This window comes from Schistocerca cancellata, chromosome 8, assembly GCF_023864275.1.
Source record: "Schistocerca cancellata isolate TAMUIC-IGC-003103 chromosome 8, iqSchCanc2.1, whole genome shotgun sequence".
In the NCBI taxonomy this organism is placed as follows: domain Eukaryota; kingdom Metazoa; phylum Arthropoda; class Insecta; order Orthoptera; family Acrididae; genus Schistocerca; species Schistocerca cancellata.
Window position 1 is genome coordinate 283,729,679 of NC_064633.1, and position 20,364 is coordinate 283,750,042.

The following is a 20,364-nucleotide window of genomic DNA, read 5'->3' on the forward strand; positions in this document are numbered from 1 at the left end:
GGTTTAAGAATCATGATAGAAGGTTGTATACATGGAAGAACCCTGGAGATACTAAAAGGTATCAGATAGATTATATAATGGTAAGACAGAGATTTAGGAACCAGGTTTTAAATTGTAAGACATTTCCAGGGGCAGATGTGGACTCTGACCACAATCTATTGGTTATGACCCGTAGATTAAAACTGAAGAAACTGCAAAAAGGTGGGAATTTAAGGAGATGGGACCTGGATAAACTGAAAGAACCAGAGGTTGTAGAGAGTTTCAGGGAGAGCATAAGGGAACAATTGACAGGAATGGGGGAAAGAAATACAGTAGAAGAAGAATGGGTAGCTTTGAGGGATGAAGTAGTGAAGGCAGCAGAGGATCAAGTAGGTAAAAAGACGAGGGCTAATAGAAATCCTTGGGTAACAGAAGAAATATTGAATTTAATTGATGAAAGGAGAAAATATAAAAATGCAGTAAATGAAGCAGGCAAAAAGGAATACAAACGTCTCAAAAATGAGATTGACATGAAGTGCAGAATTGCTAAGCAGGGATGGCTAGAGGACAAATGTAAGGATGTAGAGGCTTATCTCACTAGGGGTAAGATAGAGACTGCCTACAGGAAAATTAAAGAGACCTTTGGAGATAAGAGAACCACTTGTATGAACATCAAGAGCTCAGATGGAAACCCAGTTCTAAGCAAAGAAGGGAAAGCAGAAAGGTGGAAGGAGTATATAGAGGGTCTATACAAGGGCGATGTACTTGAGGACAATATTATGAAAATGGAAGAGGATGTAGATGAAGATGAAATGGGAGATAAGATACTGCGTGAAGAGTTTGACAGAGCACTGAAAGATCTGAGTCGAAACAAGGCCCCCGGAGTAGACAACATTCCAGTAGAACTACTGACGGCCTTGGGAGAGCCAGTCCTGACAAAACTCTACCATCTGGTGAGCAAGATGTATGAAACAGGCGAAATACCCTCAGACTTCAAGAAGAATATAATCATTCCTATCCCAAAGAAAGCAGGTGTTGACAGATGTGAAAATTAACGAGAAATCAGTTTAATAAGCCACAGCTGCAAAATACTAACACGAATTCTTTACAGACGAATGGAAAAACTAGTAGAAGCCGACCTCGGGGAAGATCAGTTTGGATTCCGTAGAAATACTGGAACACGTGAGGCAATACTGACCTTACGACTTATCTTAGAAGAAAGATTAAGGAAAGGCAAACCTACGTTTCTAGCATTTGTAGACTTGGAGAAAGCTTTTGACAATGTTAACTGGAATACTCTCTTTCAAATTCTAAAGGTGACAGGGGTAAAATACAGGGAGCGAAAGGCTATTTACAATTTGTACAGAAACCAGATGGCAGTTATAAGAGTCGAGGGGCATGAGAGGGAAGCAGCGGTTGGGAAGGGAGTGAGACAGGGTTGCAACCTCTCCCCAATGTTATTCAATCTGTATATTGAGCAAGCAGTAAAGGAAACAAAAGAAAAATTTGGAGTAGGTATTAAAATCCATGGAGAAGAAATAAAAACTTTGAGGTTCGCCGATGACATTGTAATTCTGTCAGCGACAGCAAAGGACTTGGAAGAGCAGTTGAACGGAATGGATGGTGTCTTGAAGAGAGGATATAAGATGAACATCAACAAAAGCAAAACGAGGATAATGGAATGTAGTCGAATTAAGTCGGGTGATGCTGAGGGTATTAGATTAGGAAATGAGACACTTAAAGTAGTAAAGGAGTTTTGCTATTTGGGGAGCAAAATAACTGATGATGGTCGAAGTAGAGAGGATATAAAATGTAGACTGGCAATGGCAAGGAAAGCGTTTCTGAAGAAGAGAAATTTGTTAACATCGAGTATAGATTTAAGTGTCAGGAAGTCATTTCTGAAAGTATTTGCATGGAGTGTAGCCATGTATGGAAGTGAAACATGGACGGTAAATAGTTTGGACAAGAAGAGAATAGAAGCTTTTGAAATGTGGTGCTACAGAAGAATGCTGAAGATTAGATGGGTAGATCACATAACTAATGAGGAAGTATTGAATAGGATTTGGGAGAAGAGAAGTTGGTGGCACAACTTGACCAGAAGAAGGGATCGGTTGGTAGGACATGTTCTGAGGCACCAAGGGATCACCAATTTAGTATTGGAAGGCAGCGTGGAGGGTAAAAATCGTAGGGGGAGACCAAGAGATGAATTCACTAAGCAGATTCAGAAGGATGTAGGTTGCAGTAGGTACTGGGAGATGAAGAAGCTTGCACAGGATAGAGTAGCACGGAGAGCTGCATCAAACAAGTCTCAGGACTGAAGACAACAACAACAACAATGTTGATTTGATGGAGTGAAAGTATCCTGCAGAACTGTAACATGCCAAGTAATTTTGGAATGCTAACAAATATTGCACTGCCAGACAAATGCCTTGAAAAATGCAATTTTCATTGGTCATATAGTAGCCCTTACTCCTGGATGGCAGAGTCTGTAGAGAAAGGAAATTGCTAGCTGACGAAAATCTGCTGTGGTGAATGGGTAATGCTTGTGATGTTGATATATCACAGTATATCACTGTGTTCAAGGGTAGTAACTGAATATTTCAGTCTGTAAGCATCATGAGGCTCTGGGGAAGGTCTTCAGTTAATTGTCTCTTTGCTCAGCATGGGGAAATGCTGTGAAGTCATGTTCCTTCATAATAGCGTCAATGTGAGACAGCATCTGGTGGTCCATTCTACTTACCATCAACATGGTGAATGTGCTCAAACTTCTTAATTGAGGGATAGACCACACAGAAGTTACAATTGGGTGTGAACCAATTTTCTTCTGATGGTGATACTTTGAAGAAGCCAATGGTGTTGCCAGTCATGTTGTATATGTTGTAATACAGCAACCAATGGCAGGTGATGATGTGACTAGCATAACTGCAATAGGTGCATTAGGAAGAGGATAAGCTAATGATCTAGCATTTGCAATAGCACCTCTTACTCCGGTGAAGGACACTTTCATTTCATCAGTCCGCTGCAGCATATCTCCTGGTTTAGGTGACCTTCTAGACATTCATTGCGCACAAAATGCAAATAAAAAATAAATAATAATAATAATAATAATAATAACAATAATAATCTCACAACAAGGCACATTTCACATATTGTAGGCAGTGGAAATTATGAAATAGCTCTCACTCTGTCTTACGGTGGCACGATTCCTTGCACAGTGTTAAGTTATCCTAAGAATTTTGTTTCAGTTGCTTCAGATATATATTTCGCTGTATTAATCACTAAGCAATGTCATAATAGCCCAGAGAACATCTCCTGCATGTGGGCTAGACTCACTGATTCAGTAGATTATTTTACAAGCAGATCACCATTATAGAAGTAATTGAACTCCAAACCTCCAGTTATTTTATCCTTGAAGTGCTGGAAAGTCTTGGCAGCACTGCACACTCAGAATGGCATTTGAAGAGATTCATAGTGTCTGAATGGAGTGCAAAGAAAAGTTTTGAGTATATCTTCTGCTGCAATACATCTACGATAAAAAGCATGGATGGATTGATAATTGAGAAAATTATCTTGCCATGGCTGTGTTAGCACAGTATCCAATATCTGTCACTGGGTAGCAATCAGGTACCACTCTGGTGATAAGATAACCACTGCACACGCACATGCGTGCATGTGACTGTACGAATATGTACATGCAAACACACATGCACGCACGCGCGCGAGCGCCCGCCAGCCAGCCAGCCCGCCCGCCCGCACGCGCGCGAGCACCCGCCAGCCCGCCCGCGCGCGTGCAGCTTCCATTTTGCAGTGCAACAAATAGATAGATAGAGTACTAAACAGGCAAGGAATCAGACAATTGTTAGCCCAAATTAAGGAAATGTTGCTACCTCTTAAAGATAATCTTGACCTGAGAGTGCCACGGATTTATAATAATCTGTGTGAGTTTTTTTTTTTTTTTTTTTATTTTTTTTTTTACAGGACAACACGAGATTGACTAAAGCGGGGACACAACAATAAAACATGGCGCACTGTTAATGCCTGACCACAAGGGCACTGCGGGGCTGGGTCGCCGGAGAGCAGGTATCGGTGGCTAAACTGGCAATGCCCAATCCGCAACCTGGTCAGAAGGACCTCCTCTCGCCGAGAAGGTCGGGAGGAGGTTGTCCAAGCAGTTGGGAGCGGTTTTACTGCCCGGAGCTTGTTTCCTTGGAGGGATGACCACGCATCCCACCACAACGACACAAGCCTCTTACAAACATCCCCACGAATGTCAGATGACGTGACACAATGGGAGGCTGGCCGAGGCAGGAGGACTGCAGCCTTGGCCGCAGCATCTGCAGCCTCATTCCCAGGCACTCCTACATGTCCGGGAACCCACAGAAAGCAGACAGGAGAACCATTATCAGCGAAAGAATGGAGGGACTGCTGTATCCGTTGAACCAAGGGATGGACCGGATAGGGAGCTCCAAGGCTCTGAAGAGCACTGAGTGAGTCAGAGCAGAGTACATACGATGAATGGCGGTGGCGGCGGGCATACTGAACGGCCTGATGGAGAGCAAAAAGCTCGGCCGTAAAGCTGGAACATTGGTCGAGGAGCCGGTATTTAAAGGTGGTGGCCCCGACGACAAAGGCACAGCCGACACCATTGTCAGTTTTGGAGCCATTGGTGTAAATAAAAGTGTGACCGGCAAGTCGAGCACGAAGTTCGACAAACCGTGAGCAATACACTGCAGCCGGAGTACCCTCCTTTGGGAGTGAGCTGAGGTCGAGATAAATATGAACCGGAGCCTGGAGCCAAGGTGGTGTCGGGCTCTCACCCTCTCTGAAGGTGGTAGGGAGGGCAAAATCCAATTGTCGAAGCAGGCGACGGAAGCGGACTCCGGGGGGCAGCAGGGCAGAAGACACATACAACCTGTACTGACGGTCGAGAGAATCGGCGAAGAAGGACTGGTAAGAGGGGTGGTCGGGCATAGACAACAGCCGGCAGGCATACCGACACAGCAGTACGTCGCGCTGGTAGGTCAATGGTAATTTGGCAGCTTCAGCATAAAGACTCTCGACAGGACTAGTGTAGAAGGCCCCAGTTGCAAGACATAACCCCCGATGGTGGATGGAGTTGAGACGGCGTAAGAGGGATGGCCGAGCAGACGAGTAGACGAAGCTCCCATAATCCAGCTTCGATCGGACTATGGACCGATACAAGCGAAGCAGGACAGTGCGATCCGCTCCCCAAGATGAACCACGAAGAACTCTGAGGACATTAAGGGAACGTGTACAACGGGCCGCCAAATAAGAGACATGCGGAGACCAACGCAGTTTCCTGTCCAACGTGAGCCCTAGAAACTTAGTTGTTTCCACAAATGGGAGAACAATGGGACCGAGATGTAAGGAGGGCGGAAGGAACGCTTTATATCACCAAAAGTTGATACAAACCATCTTCTCTTCAGAGAACCGGAAGCCATTTGCCAGGCTCCATGAGTATAGGCTGTCTAGACAACGCTGAAGGCAGCGCTCCAGGAGGCATGTTCTCTGGGCACTGCAGTAGATCGCGAAGTCATCGACAAAGAGAGAGCCTGAGACATTAGGTGGAATGCAATCCATAATTGGATTGATCGCGATGGCAAAAAGGGCTACGCTCAAGACGTAGCCCTGAGGCACTCCGTTCTCCTGGAGGAAGACGTCGGACAATACGGAACCCACACGTACCCTAAACTTTCGATCCATTAAAAAGGAATCGATAAAAAGGGGCAGGCGACCGCGTAGGCCCCACCTGTGCATAGTGCAGAGGATACCTTCTCTCCAACAGGTATCATAAGCCTTCTCCAAATCGAAGAACACGGCTACCGTTTGGCGCCTTCGCAAAAAGTTGTTCATGATGAACGTCGACAAGGTCACAAGGTGGTCAACAGCGGAGCGGCGGCGACGAAAGCCGCATTGACCATTGGTAAGTAGCCGTCGAGATTCAAGAATCCAGGTTAACCGAGCATTAATCATGCGCTCCATCACCTTACAGACTCAGCTTGTAAGAGAGATGGGGCGGTAACTAGAAGGAAGGTGTCTATCCTTCCCGGGTTTGGGTATAGGAACAACGACGGCGTCACGCCAACGCATGGGGACCTGACCTTCGGTCCAGACGCGATTATAGGTACGAAGAAGGAAGCTTTTGCCCGCCGGAGAAAGGTGTGCCAGCATCGGAATGTGAATGTCATCTGGCCCCGGAGCAGAGGGCCGGGACAGTGCAAGCGCACGTTCGAGTTCCCGCATAGTAAAGGGGGCATTATAAGTTTCCAGATTCAGCGAGTGGAAGGAAGGTCACCGAGCCTCTTCTGCCTCTTTCCTGGGAAGGAAGGCAGGATGGTAATGGCCGGAGCTTGAAACCTCCACGAAAAACCGGCCGAAGGCGTTGGAGACAGCCACAGGATCAACAAGGACCTCATTACCTGAGGTCAGGCCAGGTACCGAGGAGTGGGCCTTAATGCCCGACAGCCGGCGCAGGCTACCCCAGACCACAGAAGAGGGAGTAAAACTGTTAAAGGAGCTGGTGAAAGAGGCCCAACAAGCTTTTTTGCTGTCTTTGATGACTCTACGGCAATGCGCTCGGAGTCGTTTGTATCCAATACAATTCGCCAACGTAGGATGGCGGCGAAAGGTGCGTAAAGCACGTCGTCGAGCACGGATAGCGTCTCTACAAGCCTCATTCCACCAGGGGACAGAAACGCGACATGAAGAAGAGGCAGTATGAGGAATGGAACGTTCGGCAGCATTGATGATAACAGCCGTGAGGTATTCAACCTGACTGTCACAACTGAGAAAATCGTGGTCCGGAAAGGTCGCCAGGGAGGAGTAAAGACCCCAGTCGGCTTTTGGTATGTTCCAGCTAGAAGGACGTGGGGATGGGGTGTGGTGCAGGAGACGAACGACACAGGGGAAGTGGTCGCTCGAATAGGTGTCAGAAAGGACATACCACTCGAACCGACGGGCAAGAGTGGTAGAGCAGATCGAGACGTCCAAGTGGGAGTAGGTATGAGTAGAGTCTGAGAGGAAAGTTGGGGTGCCAGTATTGAGACAGACAAGATTGAGATGGTTGAAGACATCCGCCAAGAGTGAGCCTCTTTGACAGGATGCAGGAGAACCCCAAAGGGGATGATGAGCATTGAAGTCGCCGAACAATAAATACGGCGGAGGAAGCTGAATAATCAGGTGCATCATGTCAGCCCGACTAACTGCGGATGACGATGGAGTGTAGATGGTACAAACAGAAAAAGTAAAAGCAGAAAGAGTAATACGGACAGCAAATAAACAATGTTTTCAGCCTTCAGTTGCAAGGTAATTTTATTCGTTTACCTAGGTTTCGATTCCAGTAATGGAATCTTCTTCAGAACCTATAAATTAAACCACATATGGACATATATTACTCACTAAAATGCATTATCAGTCTAATGATTGAATAATGAAGAAATTGTGATACTTACAACAATGAAATTATTTTGTGAGCCAAACACTGGCCATGTCACAGATTAAAAATTAAAACATTAAAGACGCATAATCATAAGATTATGTCAGTCAAAATTAAAACCATTAGGGCGAACGTAGACGGAGCTGCACCGGCCATAAATCAGGACCACACGTAAGCGGCTCGAAAACTAGGCGTCGTGAGCCATTACGCGGCGAGGCTCGGCCGCGGCCAAGCGCATGCGCAAGCGCAAAAAAAAAAAAAAAAAAAATTATACCTTGGCTTTGTAGTTTGTTCTCAGGTAAATTGTTTAATGTTGCTATACCAATAGATAGGTATGTCCAATTGTAAGACAGCTTTCAGTTACATTTTGTTTATATGTATATTTGCTCTAAGTAATTTTGAGACAGTTTGTCTCTCGCGCTTGCACATGCGCTTGGCCGTGGCCGAGCCTCGCCGCGTAACGGCTCACGACGCCTAGTTTTCGAGCCGCTTACGTGTGGTCCTGATTTATGGCCGGTGCAGCTCCGTCTACGTTCGCCCTAATGGTTTTAATTTTGACTGACATAATCTTATGATTATGCGTCTTTAATGTTTTAATTTTTAATCTGTGACATGGCCAGTGTTTGGCTCACAAAATAATTTCATTGTTGTAAGTATCACAATTTCTTCATTATTCAATCATTAGACTGATAATGCATTTTAGTGAGTAATATATGTCCATATGTGGTTTAATTTATAGGTTCTGAAGAAGATTCCATTACTGGAATCGAAACCTAGGTAAACGAATAAAATTACCTTGCAACTGAAGGCTGAAAACATTGTTTATTTGCTGTACATTTCACAGTTGCTGACACGCTGCAATATGTTAAAGATTTGTAAAAAAGTAATACAGACAGCTATTGCTTGGAGTGGGGTGGTCAATGGGATGGGATGGTAATATACATCGTTCCGAACGAGCAACATGACCCCACCATGAGCTGGGATACCGTCCACAGGGGTGAGGTCATACCGCTCCGAGGTATAGTGGGTAAAGGCAATACGGTCAGTCGGGCGCAACTTGGTTTCCTAGAGACCAAGGACGAGCGGACAGTGCAGGCGGAGGAGCAGTTGTAATTCCTCCCGATGAGAGGGAATACCTCTTATGTTCCAATGTAACAAGGCCATCGCTAGTCAAAGAAGAGGGGAACGAGACTGGGGAAGAGCTGGTCACCTCGACGGCCGCGGAGGGCCAGGTTTCGAGGGAACAACGCTACAACCGGCGGGAGGCGGATCCTGTTCCATCGAGTCGTCGCCAGCTGCGGCCGCTGTCCCTGGTGGTGTAGGAGGGGCAGCATCATTGGCCGACGAGAGGCCAGCTGAGCACCTGGCAACAGAGCGTCCTGGCGAAACTGAGGACAGCCGGGAGCAGCGACTCGCGGATGGAGCGTCAGACGAAACGCGCCGGGGTGGAGAGGGGGAGAGAGACTTCTTCTTGGAGGCCTTCTTGGAAGTCCGAGGAGGCACAGGGAAGGTGGGCTGGACCCGAAGAAGGTCCTCACACGCGGGGTCCGTATTGGAACGCCGGACCTCGGAAGCTGGGGTCGCGAACGTTTCCCCGATGGACGCCTGAGAAGAGGATCGCTTCTCAGGCGGCGGCGGGGGGGAGGGGGGGGGGAGGAAGGGCGGCCCCTGGGGCAGAGGGGGCGGGGGCCACGGGGGAGGAGGATTTGGAAGGGAGGGATTTGGGAGGCGGAGGCAGAGATCCCGGATGGGGGGAGGAGGCAGAGGGGGGACAGGATAGGGGTGAGGATACCGCAGAAGGATTGGACGCAACTGAGGCAAATGAAGTGGTCAACGGCACGGGATGGAGGCGGTCATACTTCTTCCTGGCCTCAGAATAAGAGAGACGATTCAAAGTTTTGAGTTCTTGTATCTTCTTCTCCTTCTGATATGCGGGGCAGTCTGAGGATCTAGGCGAGTGGATGCCAGGACAATTAACGCACCGAGGTGGTGGGGTGCATGTATGTTCCTCACGAAGAGGACGTCCACAATCGCCACAAAGGGGCTCAGCCTCACACCGTGATGACATGTGCCCAAAGCGCAAACAGCGAAAGCAGCGCATAGGAAGCGGGACGTAAGGTCACACGTCGCACCGGTAGCACATCACCTTTACCTTCTCCGGGAGAACGTCCCCCTCGAAGGCGAGGATAAAGGCCCCGGTGTCGATGCGACGGTCTTTGGGGCCGCGCTGGACTCGCCGGACGAAATGCACGCCTCGGCGCTCCAGGTTGGCCCTGAGCTCCTCATCAGATTGCAGCAGGAGGTCCCGATGAAAAATAACCCCCAGATGCGGGACAATGGACACTGGGATGTCCCCGAGGCGGTCGCATGCCTGGAGCGCCGCCGACTGTGTGGCGGAGGTGGTCTTTATAAGAACGGACCCCGAACGCATCTTACTGAGAGCCTCGATTTCCCCGAAGATGTCTTCAATGTGCTGAACAAAAAACATGGGCTTGGAGGTGGCGAACGTCCCCCCATCGGTTCGAGAACAGACCAAATAGTGGGGGAAGTACTTCGCCCCAAGCCGGCGGGCCTGTCCCTCCTCCCAGGGAGTGGCCAAGGAGGAAAGGGCAGGAGAACCAGAACTAGAGACAGTACCTTTTCTTTTGAAAGACTCGGCCGCAGAGCGACCTGATACGTGTTGACGTTTCATCTGCGAAACGTCCGCCCCGATACCACCCACTCCGACCAGGGGCTCTCCCCACGGGCGCCACCCAGCCTCAGCAAGGGCCACCTGGCAGGATGACCGTTGCCGGGAGTCCTGATGCCCCAAGGAGACGGGCATCTACTCCTTGGCCGACGTGGGGAGGGTGCAGCTCAGGTATCGGCAGTACGATCCCTGTGTTGTCAGGGGGCTACAACCTAGAGGGTACATGACGACCCCACCACAACGGGCTGGCTACCGTGCTGGATTTCTGGTGCCATGGAAAGTCCATCAGAATCGTAGGTGCAGATGGGGATGCACTATGGGCGTAACTTGTACAACCCATCAGGTGTTTAGGCCCAATTTGAGGAATAGTGGGTATGGTTACAACGCCAGTACAATGCTGAGTGCCAAGGTCTTAGTGCACTGAGGATCAGTGGTACACCACGTAAGGCGTCCTTCCCCAAAAGGCTCGTACTTCTGTAGAATTTTGAAAAATGGAGGTCAAACCCACGGAACACCACTTTACGATGGCGGGGAAGAATCTTAGGTAGGTTGTCCCTCATTTCTGAGCATGATGTGAGCTAATCAAAGCCCTGACAGGGGATACAGTTCAGCTATTCCAGTGCAAGGCAATACTGGGTGTTGAGGGGAGTGCTCCTTTGTAGCAGCTTCTTGGGGATGGTGTGGGATATGAGAAATCTATTTGCAGACTAGATTTAAGAGACCTTCAGAATACTATGCAAGGGACTTCTCATCACTGCAGATACATTATCCATGGGTGACCTGGCTGTGTGGGAGGCGTTTTCCAGTGTGGAAGAGATGGCAGCTGTTAAAATGCAGGTAGTGTTGGTGGTTAGTGGGTTTAATGTGAGCAGAGGTGTGGATAGAGGCATCAGAGACATGCCCAAAGGACAGCATCTGACTGGCTGGATTTCATCATTATGACATCACAGAAATGGCACATACTGAGGTGACACCCTCTATGTCTGTAGATTATGCTTGCTCTCTGTCCAGCCTTTCTTGCAGCGCCATCACTAATGTCGAGAAATAAACTGCACTCCTCTGCACTCTTTCTTTATCAGCTGCACACTTTCATGCATTGCTAAGGGCACAACTGACGTCTTTATTGGAGTTTTTATCACACAGCCTTATTTGTAGCCAATCCCCAATGTTATTCATTCCATACATTGAAGAAGCAGTAAAGGAAACCAAAGAAAAATTTGGAGTAGGAATTAAAGTTCAGGGAAAAGAAATAAAAACTTTGAAGTTTGTCGATGACACTGTAATTCTCAGAGACAGCAACGAACTTGAAAGAGAAGTTGTATGGAATGACATGGTCTTGAAAGGAGGATATAAGATGACCCAAACTAAATCAGGCAATGCCAAGGGAATTGGATTAGCAAATGAGACACTTAAAGTAATAGATGAGTTTTGCTGTTTGGACAGCAAAATAAATGATGATTGCCAAAGTAAAGAGGATATAAAATGCAGAAGGAAAATGATAAGAAAAGCATTTATGAAAAAGAAATATTTTTTACAATCAAATATAGATTTAAGTGTTAATAAGTCTTTTCTGAAAGTTTTTTGAAGATAAGATGGGCAGATCATGTAGCTAATGAGGAGGTCCTTAATCGAATTGGGGAGACAAGAAATTTATGGCACAATTTGATCAAAAGAAGGGATCGGTTGATAGGACACATTCTGAGACATCAAGGGCTCACCAATTTAGTATTGGACAGAAGTGCGGGGGGAAAAGTTGTAGAAGGAGACCAAGAGGTGAATAATGTAAGCAGATTCAGAAGGACGGAGGTTGCAATAGTTATTCAATGTGAAGAGGCTTGCACAGGATAGAGTAGCCTGGAGATCTGCATCAAACCAGTCTTCGGACTGAAGACCACCACCACCACCACCACCACCACCACCAACAACAACAACAACAACAACAGCCTTATTTCACTGCTTCTGTCACAGTATCTGAATAGTTAAAAACTTGGGTCAGAATGCTCATTACTCAGACACAATCTTGTGTTCATTTAGTAGGCTATGCTCAGTCACCACTGATTTTTCAAAAATCCTGTACTTCAGGTTATGCTGATGTCATTCGCAGTGAGTGGCAACAGCCTGTATATTTGCTCCACATAACAGCTGCCACACTCACACAGATTATTATAAATCCGTGGCACTCTCAGGTCAAGGTTATCTTTAAGAGGTAGCAACATTTCCTTAATTTGGGCTAACAATTGTCCGATTCCTTGCCTGTTTAGTACTCTATCTATCTATTTGTTGCACTGCAAAATGGAAACTGCACTGTGTTAGTTCTTCCAGCTTTGTAGAATGGCATCGCATATTGGTTTTCTCAGTAAGACTGAGCTAATATCATGGACTGAATATACAATCACTCTGAACAGCATCATCTGAACACACAGCGCGAAGATTATTTCAGGCAAGGAACACCTCGGCTCCAAAATCAGTCACATGATGACGGTATTAGTCTTTGATATTAGGTCAAAGCTGTTGAAAAAACTATGATGCAGTGTCATTCAACAAATCCAGGAGAACCAACACACAGCAAGGCTTCCAATCTGTGGTGGAAATCAGACTTGTTTTTGCCCATTCAAGAAAATTAAGGAAATGTTGTGACCTGTTAAATACAACCTTTAGCGCAGATGCCATAATTTCTAATATTCCTTGTGAGTGTGGCAGCAGTTAAATGGGGCAGTCTTTACAGACTGTTCTGATTACAGTATTGAACATCAGCATCATCTGAAGCAAAGGAAGATTGAAAACTCAGCTGTGGCGGAGCACCACCTGTTAAATGAAGATAAGGTTATGTTTGAACACATGACAATACTGGCCCAAGCTTCGAATTATTGGGAATCTGTGATTCGAGACGTAGTCGAAATCAAACTATGTGATAAAAACTTAAATAAAGGCACCTGCTATGAATGGAAAATACATGCGATACAGAAAGAACACAGAGGAAGACTTCACATAGTTTAACATACAATGCTAGTGATGGCACTGCAAGTGATGCTGGATGGAGGGTGCAAACGTAATCTATGGACATAGAGGGCACCTCCATACATGTCACTTCTGTGATGTCATCATGATGCAATCCTGCCAATCGCATGCCATTCCTTGAGCATATCATTGCGTCAGACTTAGCCCCCTGACAATTATGATGGAGGCAGTCATCGACAGCTTGGGACTTCATCCAAATTCAACATGGCAAGTTTACAAAGAACTCTTTATCCAAGACTCTGACACAAAAACTTCATAGCCATTTTTCTTTGTATTTTCCACTTACACATCCAGTGGCAGTCGTAAAGTCTTAACTGGTTATCAATTGAAGTAAAATAAAATGTCACCAAGACTATGAATTTTATGATTCTTTAACTAAATGTCAGAAAGAAGCAAAATACACAACTGAACTAACCAGTGAAACAAAAGAACTACTGGAGTGTAGTGCCACAGCTGTGAGCTGAATGTCTTAATGAAGAGGGACTGAATCTGTAAATACATGCAGTCATATACAAATTTTAATTGTATGTGTAAAACTCTTCCAAAAATGATATAAAACATTTACCTGTAGCTGGTCCATTAAAACAGCATCAGACAGGAATGGAACAATATGTCTGAGTAGTGCCAGGCTCCCAACTACACCACCTTCTAAATTTGGAGTAAGTTTCCTTTTGCAAAGTGCTATTAACTCACTCATATGTGGAAGATACTGAAGAACAATCATCTGTTCCCCATACAAAGCTGGAAAATATTATAATGAAATGGCATAAGATTCTTTAAAACTCTGTATTAATATCAGTTTATAAAAACAATTTTACATCAACCTCTTCTCACAGCATATTAAGGCAGTCTGAACATGTGCTGTGCAAGAATTTGCTTTAGGGTCCATCCATCCAGAAGTACAGTTAAAAACCATCTACTCACTTCATAGAACACAAATGAAAAGAAAGAGCTTTAGAGATATCAAGAGTTGAATTAGTAACTGAAAATGTAAATATTATACAGGATGTATCATAGTCATGTAAAGGAATACAGCTGATAGTTCACAATAATCAAAGCAAAAAAGTCTCAATAAACATGGGCTATAAGACACATGCCTTAAGAGCTATGAGCACTACATCTTTCATCTTTAATACCGTGAAACAAACTCTTCTACTGCAAGCTCTCTGCTTTCCATATTTTGAGAAGTGGTAGTACGGACCAACACAAAGAAGTCCAGTAAACATGGGCTCTAAAGTGCATTCTTTAAAAGCTATGAGCACAACTTCAGCTTTGTTACTGTGAAACTCGTCTTTCTCTGAACATGTGCTCATAGCTCTTAACACGTACATTTTAAATCCCATGCTTACTGGACATCTTTTCTCATTTTAATCCATACTAGCGCCTCTCAAAATATGGAACACAAAGAGCTTGCAGAAAAAGAGATTTGTTTCACAGTATTGAAGATGAAGTCCTCATCATTCTAAAGGCACACATACTTAGAGCCAATGTTTACTGAGCCTTTTTTGCTGCTTGTACCTTCAGTTGTAAGCATTAGTGTCATTAATTAAAACAGACTTTCTAAAATTGTGAAAAAACATCAAAATATGATACAAAAGACCTGTTAAAAAATCTTGAACTCTTCTTCACAATTTACCACAAAAATATAAGAATGTAATTATTGTGCAAATTTTATGTGGGCTTGATGAAGGAATCAAAATGAGAAATTGATCTTCTGAATCTCATTTTAACATCTAATTTAAAACAGACACAGCAATGTCGATAACATCGGTCTCAATGATTGATGAAATATTTGTAAATGTATCCTAAACATATAATAAAAGATCTGTTTTAATACACATGTTGAGAATAATTTTACATAAATAATGTATCTACAAGTAAAAAATTGTCTGAAGTTCTTAAACAGCTTGTAACGGACACTGTTAGCAGCTACAGTGAATCAAATAAATTCTTTTGTGTGCTTCCTGACAAAGTAAGCATGAGAGGAATTCTACATCATCAGAAGCATCAAAGCAAAGTTTAATGTATTTGTTAGCATCTTTTGTTGTTTTTTGATAGCACTCTTGAAACAAAAAAAAAAAAAAAAAAACAGTGGGAAAGTTGTGTACGCGCTGACTACGCAGAACTATGTACACAACAAACAAACTGATAAATGATAATGACAAACAAAATTTTCAAAACAAAATTAAAGCAGGAATGAGATTTTCACTGTGGAGTGGAGTGTGCGCTGATATGAAACTTCCTGGCAGATTAAAACTGTGCGCTGGACTGAGACTCGAACTCGGGACCTTAGCCTTTCGCGGGCAAGTGCTCTACCATCTGAGCTACCCAAGCATGACTCGCGCCCCATCCTCACAGCTTTACTTCTGCCAGTACTTCATCTCCTACTTTCCAAACTTTACAGAAGCTCTCCTGCGAAACTTTCAGAACTAGCACTCCTAAAAGAAAGGATAATGTGGAGACGTGGCTTAGCCACAGCCTGGGAGATGTTTCCAGTATGAGATTTTTCACTCTGCAGCAGAGTGTGCGATGATATGAAACTTCCTGGCAGATTAAAACTGTGTGCTGGGCCGAGACTCAAACTCGGGACCTTTGCCTTTCGCGGGCAAGTACTCTACCATCTGAGCTACCCAAGCACGACACACACCCAGTCCTCACAGCTTTACTTCTGCCAGTACCTCATCTCCTACCTTCCAGACTTTACAGAAGCTCTCCTGCGATCCTTGCAGAACTACCCTATTGCCAGAAATACCCTCTGTTTCAGGAGTGCAGTTACAAAAGGACATTTCAGTTGTACTCCTGTGTTAAACTTCATCCTTCAAAGATATACTGAGTTAGTTCTTGGTGAATAAACAAACAATTAGTAATACAGTGTCTGCATATCTATCACAACCTTGCACACCAGTCGCCCAAGGGTTACTCTATGCGAGAGAGTCAGTTTTTTCAACCACGGAAGGGCTACAACTCCTAACACAAACCACCCATGGTTATCAGAAGCTACTGACAACTACATACACTGTATTACAGGCAGTGCTAACACCAGAGGCAATCACAGGAACATCACCTGTGCCACCCAAGATTATGACTTTTACAGATTTTCCACCATTTCATGAACACCATGAGGAGTAGGACATCTTCCACCGAAGACAGCAATTATGAGTACATTTTTTGCCTCATGAAATATCCAATAAAGAAAGACAAAAGGCAATTTTTTTTATGAAATCCCAAACTATATCATCTGCAACAAAACCTAGAGACATCAACAAAGTAGGTGGAATATGAGTGCTTACAGTTGTCTTTATTGCAAGAACATTTTTCAACAAAGAAACATATTATTTTACAAAAGTTACAATTTTTGCAGTGATAAAAAGGGGCCCCAATTAAATGTATGCAGACTGGGCTGCCAACCTACAGGGATTAATCAGGGATTGCAATTTTAAATGTTTGTGTGGGCACAATTATGTGATCTCTCTGATCAGGGATGTTACAGTGTCTCTTACCCCTGACATAGAAGTGAGGAACTAAGGAAATCAGATTCATCTCTGATGGAAGTTATGTGAAGCAACCCAAGCCCATGAAACTGTCCACACAGCCCAGAGTTTGTTTATGGAGGTAAAAGATGTTGCAATGTCCAGTTCCCCAACATTGATCGCACCGGTCACATGGGGCATCATGCTACCTTCAGCAGGTATCCCATCCACTCCACGGTCTTAACTACCTTGTAAACAACTATGCCAGCTGTGGCAGATCAAGTGAGAAGCAGAGCTGTTACCTGTCAGTAATCATTGTTTCATTAGCCATGCACACAACATGTGCTCATATTGGCACACAATGTGCCACAAGTACGGAAAAAAAAGGAACTTGCAAAATGAGCTGCCCTTCTTTGAACTCTTTCAGTGTCCTCTGTCTATCCTATCTAGTAAGAATCCCATACTGCACAGCAATACTTTAGCAGATGTTGAACAAGTGCAGTGTTGGCAATCTATTTTGTGAATTTGTTGCACCATGTAAATGTTCTGCAAATAAACACACAGTACTTGGTTTGATTTATCGCAAACATTATCTGCTGATCATTCTTATTTAAGTCATTCATAATTTTTATCCATGGGTAATTAGTTGAACTGGTAGCCTTTCAATCTGTGTGATTTATTGTGTAACTGAAATTTAGGAACCAAGTGGATGACCATACACTTTCCATTAGTTAGAATCAATAGCCACTTTTCATATCATACAGATACCCTGTCTACTGTATTTACTCGAATCTAAGCCGCACTTTTTTTCCTGTTTTTGTAATCCAAAAAACCGCCTGCGGCTTAGAATCGAGTGCAAAGCAAGCGGAAGTTCTGAAAAATGTTAGTAGGTGCAGCCACAACTAACTTCTGCCGTCGAATATATGTAGCGCTACACAGGCATGCTTTGTAGACACAAATATAAATACTGGCGCCAAAACCTCTGCGTCAATAAATAAATTTTTAAAAAAAGGTGGAAGACGAGCTTTTTTTCTCCATCCCGAGTTTCGACCATTTTCATACATTATCCAACGAAGTAAATACAAATTCCGTATTGTTCATTTCGAATGTAGCAGAATTTGAATGTACTACGAAAATACGACTGGGAAGACTGTTTGGGATGTTTGTCAATATGGCCAACTCTACGTTCTGAATTTTTTCCTACCTGTGAGAAGAGATGATCGCTAATAGGAACCTGATGAAATGTGAATGACATGCACTATTCTCTTCACCATAAGAATAATACGAATATAAACATTTTGCTATGTATTCTTTCGTGTTTGCTGTTATCTCATTTAAATCCTGTCTGCCTAATAAACTACGAAACTAGAGAGAGACAACAGAAAACGCGGAAGAATATACGTATCGTGTCATGTTTATATTCTTTTTTTTTTTTGCCTAATAGCGATACAGTCAGAAATGAAGCAGGGCAACTGACTAGATTTTTAAATCTAAGATGACTAATTTCTGTGCAGAATTTGATGTACTAAAGAAGCGGCTGCAAAGATTTTCAAACGGAGAAAACTTTTTGCCTAACTCTCATTCAGAACATGTTCTACCATACGCAGTCTATTATTTGGTTCTTGTTGATCATTATCAAAGAAAACAGCATTGTAAGTAACAACAAATAGCAGTCTCTTGCCATTGTTTTGCTAATGAGACGATTCCTCTCTCTTTTTTTTTTAATTGTGAGCGACGGTAGTGCACACAAAAGCAAGCCATGTCGCGAGCGGTGACAGGCTGTAAACACGCACTATCAGAATGCGACAAACAGTGCATGACACAGTACAGTAATGCATTTTTAGCTTAGAGTGGTGTAAACACCTATAATAAAGAAAACGGCACTTATCAGATCAAAGCAAAATAAGCAATTGATTCAAACCAGACGAAGCACGTGAAAAAGGAACGGTACCCGTATAAATACTGACGGAAGCGATCGCCGGACGCATAGCAATGGCTACCTGGTAAAGCTTAACTGCTAAGCTTACGACTCGAACCAAACTACTGTAGCTGTATCGTCATTCATTGTGTCTCATATTACAATGGACCAACTTTGTTTCGATATGGACGTGCGGCCTAAAACTTTTCTCTCCCCTTGAATTTCGAGTCTCAAATTTCAGGTGCGGCTTAGATTCGGGAAATTTTTTTTTTCCCTTCATTTCGAGTCTAATTTTTCAGGTGCGGCTTAGATTCGAGTGCGGCTTAGATTCAAGTAAATACGGTAAATCATTTTGCAATTCGTTTTCATCTTCCGATAACTTTACTTAACAGTAAATGACAGTATCACCATTTATATAGCTTAAGAGTATCAGGGGGATTGTGATACTTCCTTATGCCAGTTGTCACTTCAGTTTTACTTGATAACCTTCCGTCAGTTACTATGAACTGTCACGGTTCTGACACAATATGTCAATTCCAGTTGCATGCTTGAGATGACAGTCCATAGGTACGGAGATTTATTAGACACCACTTGTGAGGACTGGTATCAAGAGCCTTCTGGAGAGCTAGAAATATGGAACCAACTGAGATTCTGTTGATAGCATTCATTACTTTATGAGAATTAAGAGTTGCACAGTAACAGTATCTTCTGAATCCATGCTATTAGTCAATAGATGGATTTTTCAAGGTAATTTATAATACTCAGACACAGTATTGTTCCAAAATTCTACTGCTAATCTACACCAGTGATGTGGGTCAGTAACTCAGCAATATACTTCTACTGCTGTGACCTGTTCAATTTTTCAATTTTTCAATGGATCTTTCATCGAGCTATCAGTTGTACATGATGACTTAGTAAGGAGCTATTATATCAGCATACTCTGAAAGGAATCTAACTGGTATACAATATAGATTGGAAAACTTGTCTTTCTTAAGTGATTTCAGTAGCTTCTAAGTTACTCATGTTGGCAGCTGCTCTTGATTTGAATTCCAGAATACTTACTTCATCTGCTTTGATGAAGAAATGTCAGAAAACTGTACTTAGTAACTGCACTTTATAGGCACTCCCACTGGTAACATCAGACATTGAAGATATTGTTGTGTCCTGCCGCAGATGTACTTTACATACCATCAGACTCTCTTTGCATTTTCTGCCAGATTGCGAGACTGAGTTTCATAGTGAAAACTATTAAAGGCATCACACATTGAAATATGCACCAAATTTTGAGCTTATGTAGAACTTCACCAGTCTTTTGAACTATTGATATTTTTTTTTTTCGGCCTGCTGTTTTTCATGGCTTCTGCAACAGTGTTCTGGCTTGTTTTGTGTACCATTAGGGATCAGTTCTATGTCTTATTAATTTATTTGGTAAAGATCTCTCAATTGCTGTTGATACTATTTCCTTGAATTCGAGCCACATCTGGTCTACACATACATAATTAGTTCAGAAGGAATGGAGACTTGGTTCAAATGGCTCTGAGCGCTATGGGACTTAACGTCTGAAGTCATCAGTCCCCTAGAACTTAGAACTACTTAAACCAAACTAACCTAAGGACATCACACACATCCATGCTCGAGGCAGGATTCGAGCCTGCGACCGTAGCGGTCGCGCGGTTCCAGACTGAAGCGCCTAGAACCGCTCGGCCACACTGGCCGGCGAATGGAGACTCTCTCTTAGAAATGCGTCAAACAAATTTTTATCTGCTTTTTTCAATAGATATATTTTGTATTTATTTTTGGTGAGTTTACGTGTTATGGCGTTCAGTCTCACTAC

General features: G+C 43.7%; 1 protein-coding gene across 1 annotated transcript in view; it reads right to left on the reverse strand.

Moving 5' to 3' along the window:
- Positions 1 to 20,364, reverse strand: part of LOC126095516 (WD repeat-containing protein 81) — a 308,162-nt gene that overhangs the window by 105,896 nt on the left and 181,902 nt on the right. Inside the window, exon 18 of the mRNA XM_049910301.1 lies at positions 13,708 to 13,883. Within this exon, the coding sequence (XP_049766258.1) occupies positions 13,708 to 13,883 (176 nt within the window). The remainder of the gene's footprint in view (positions 1 to 13,707; positions 13,884 to 20,364) is intronic.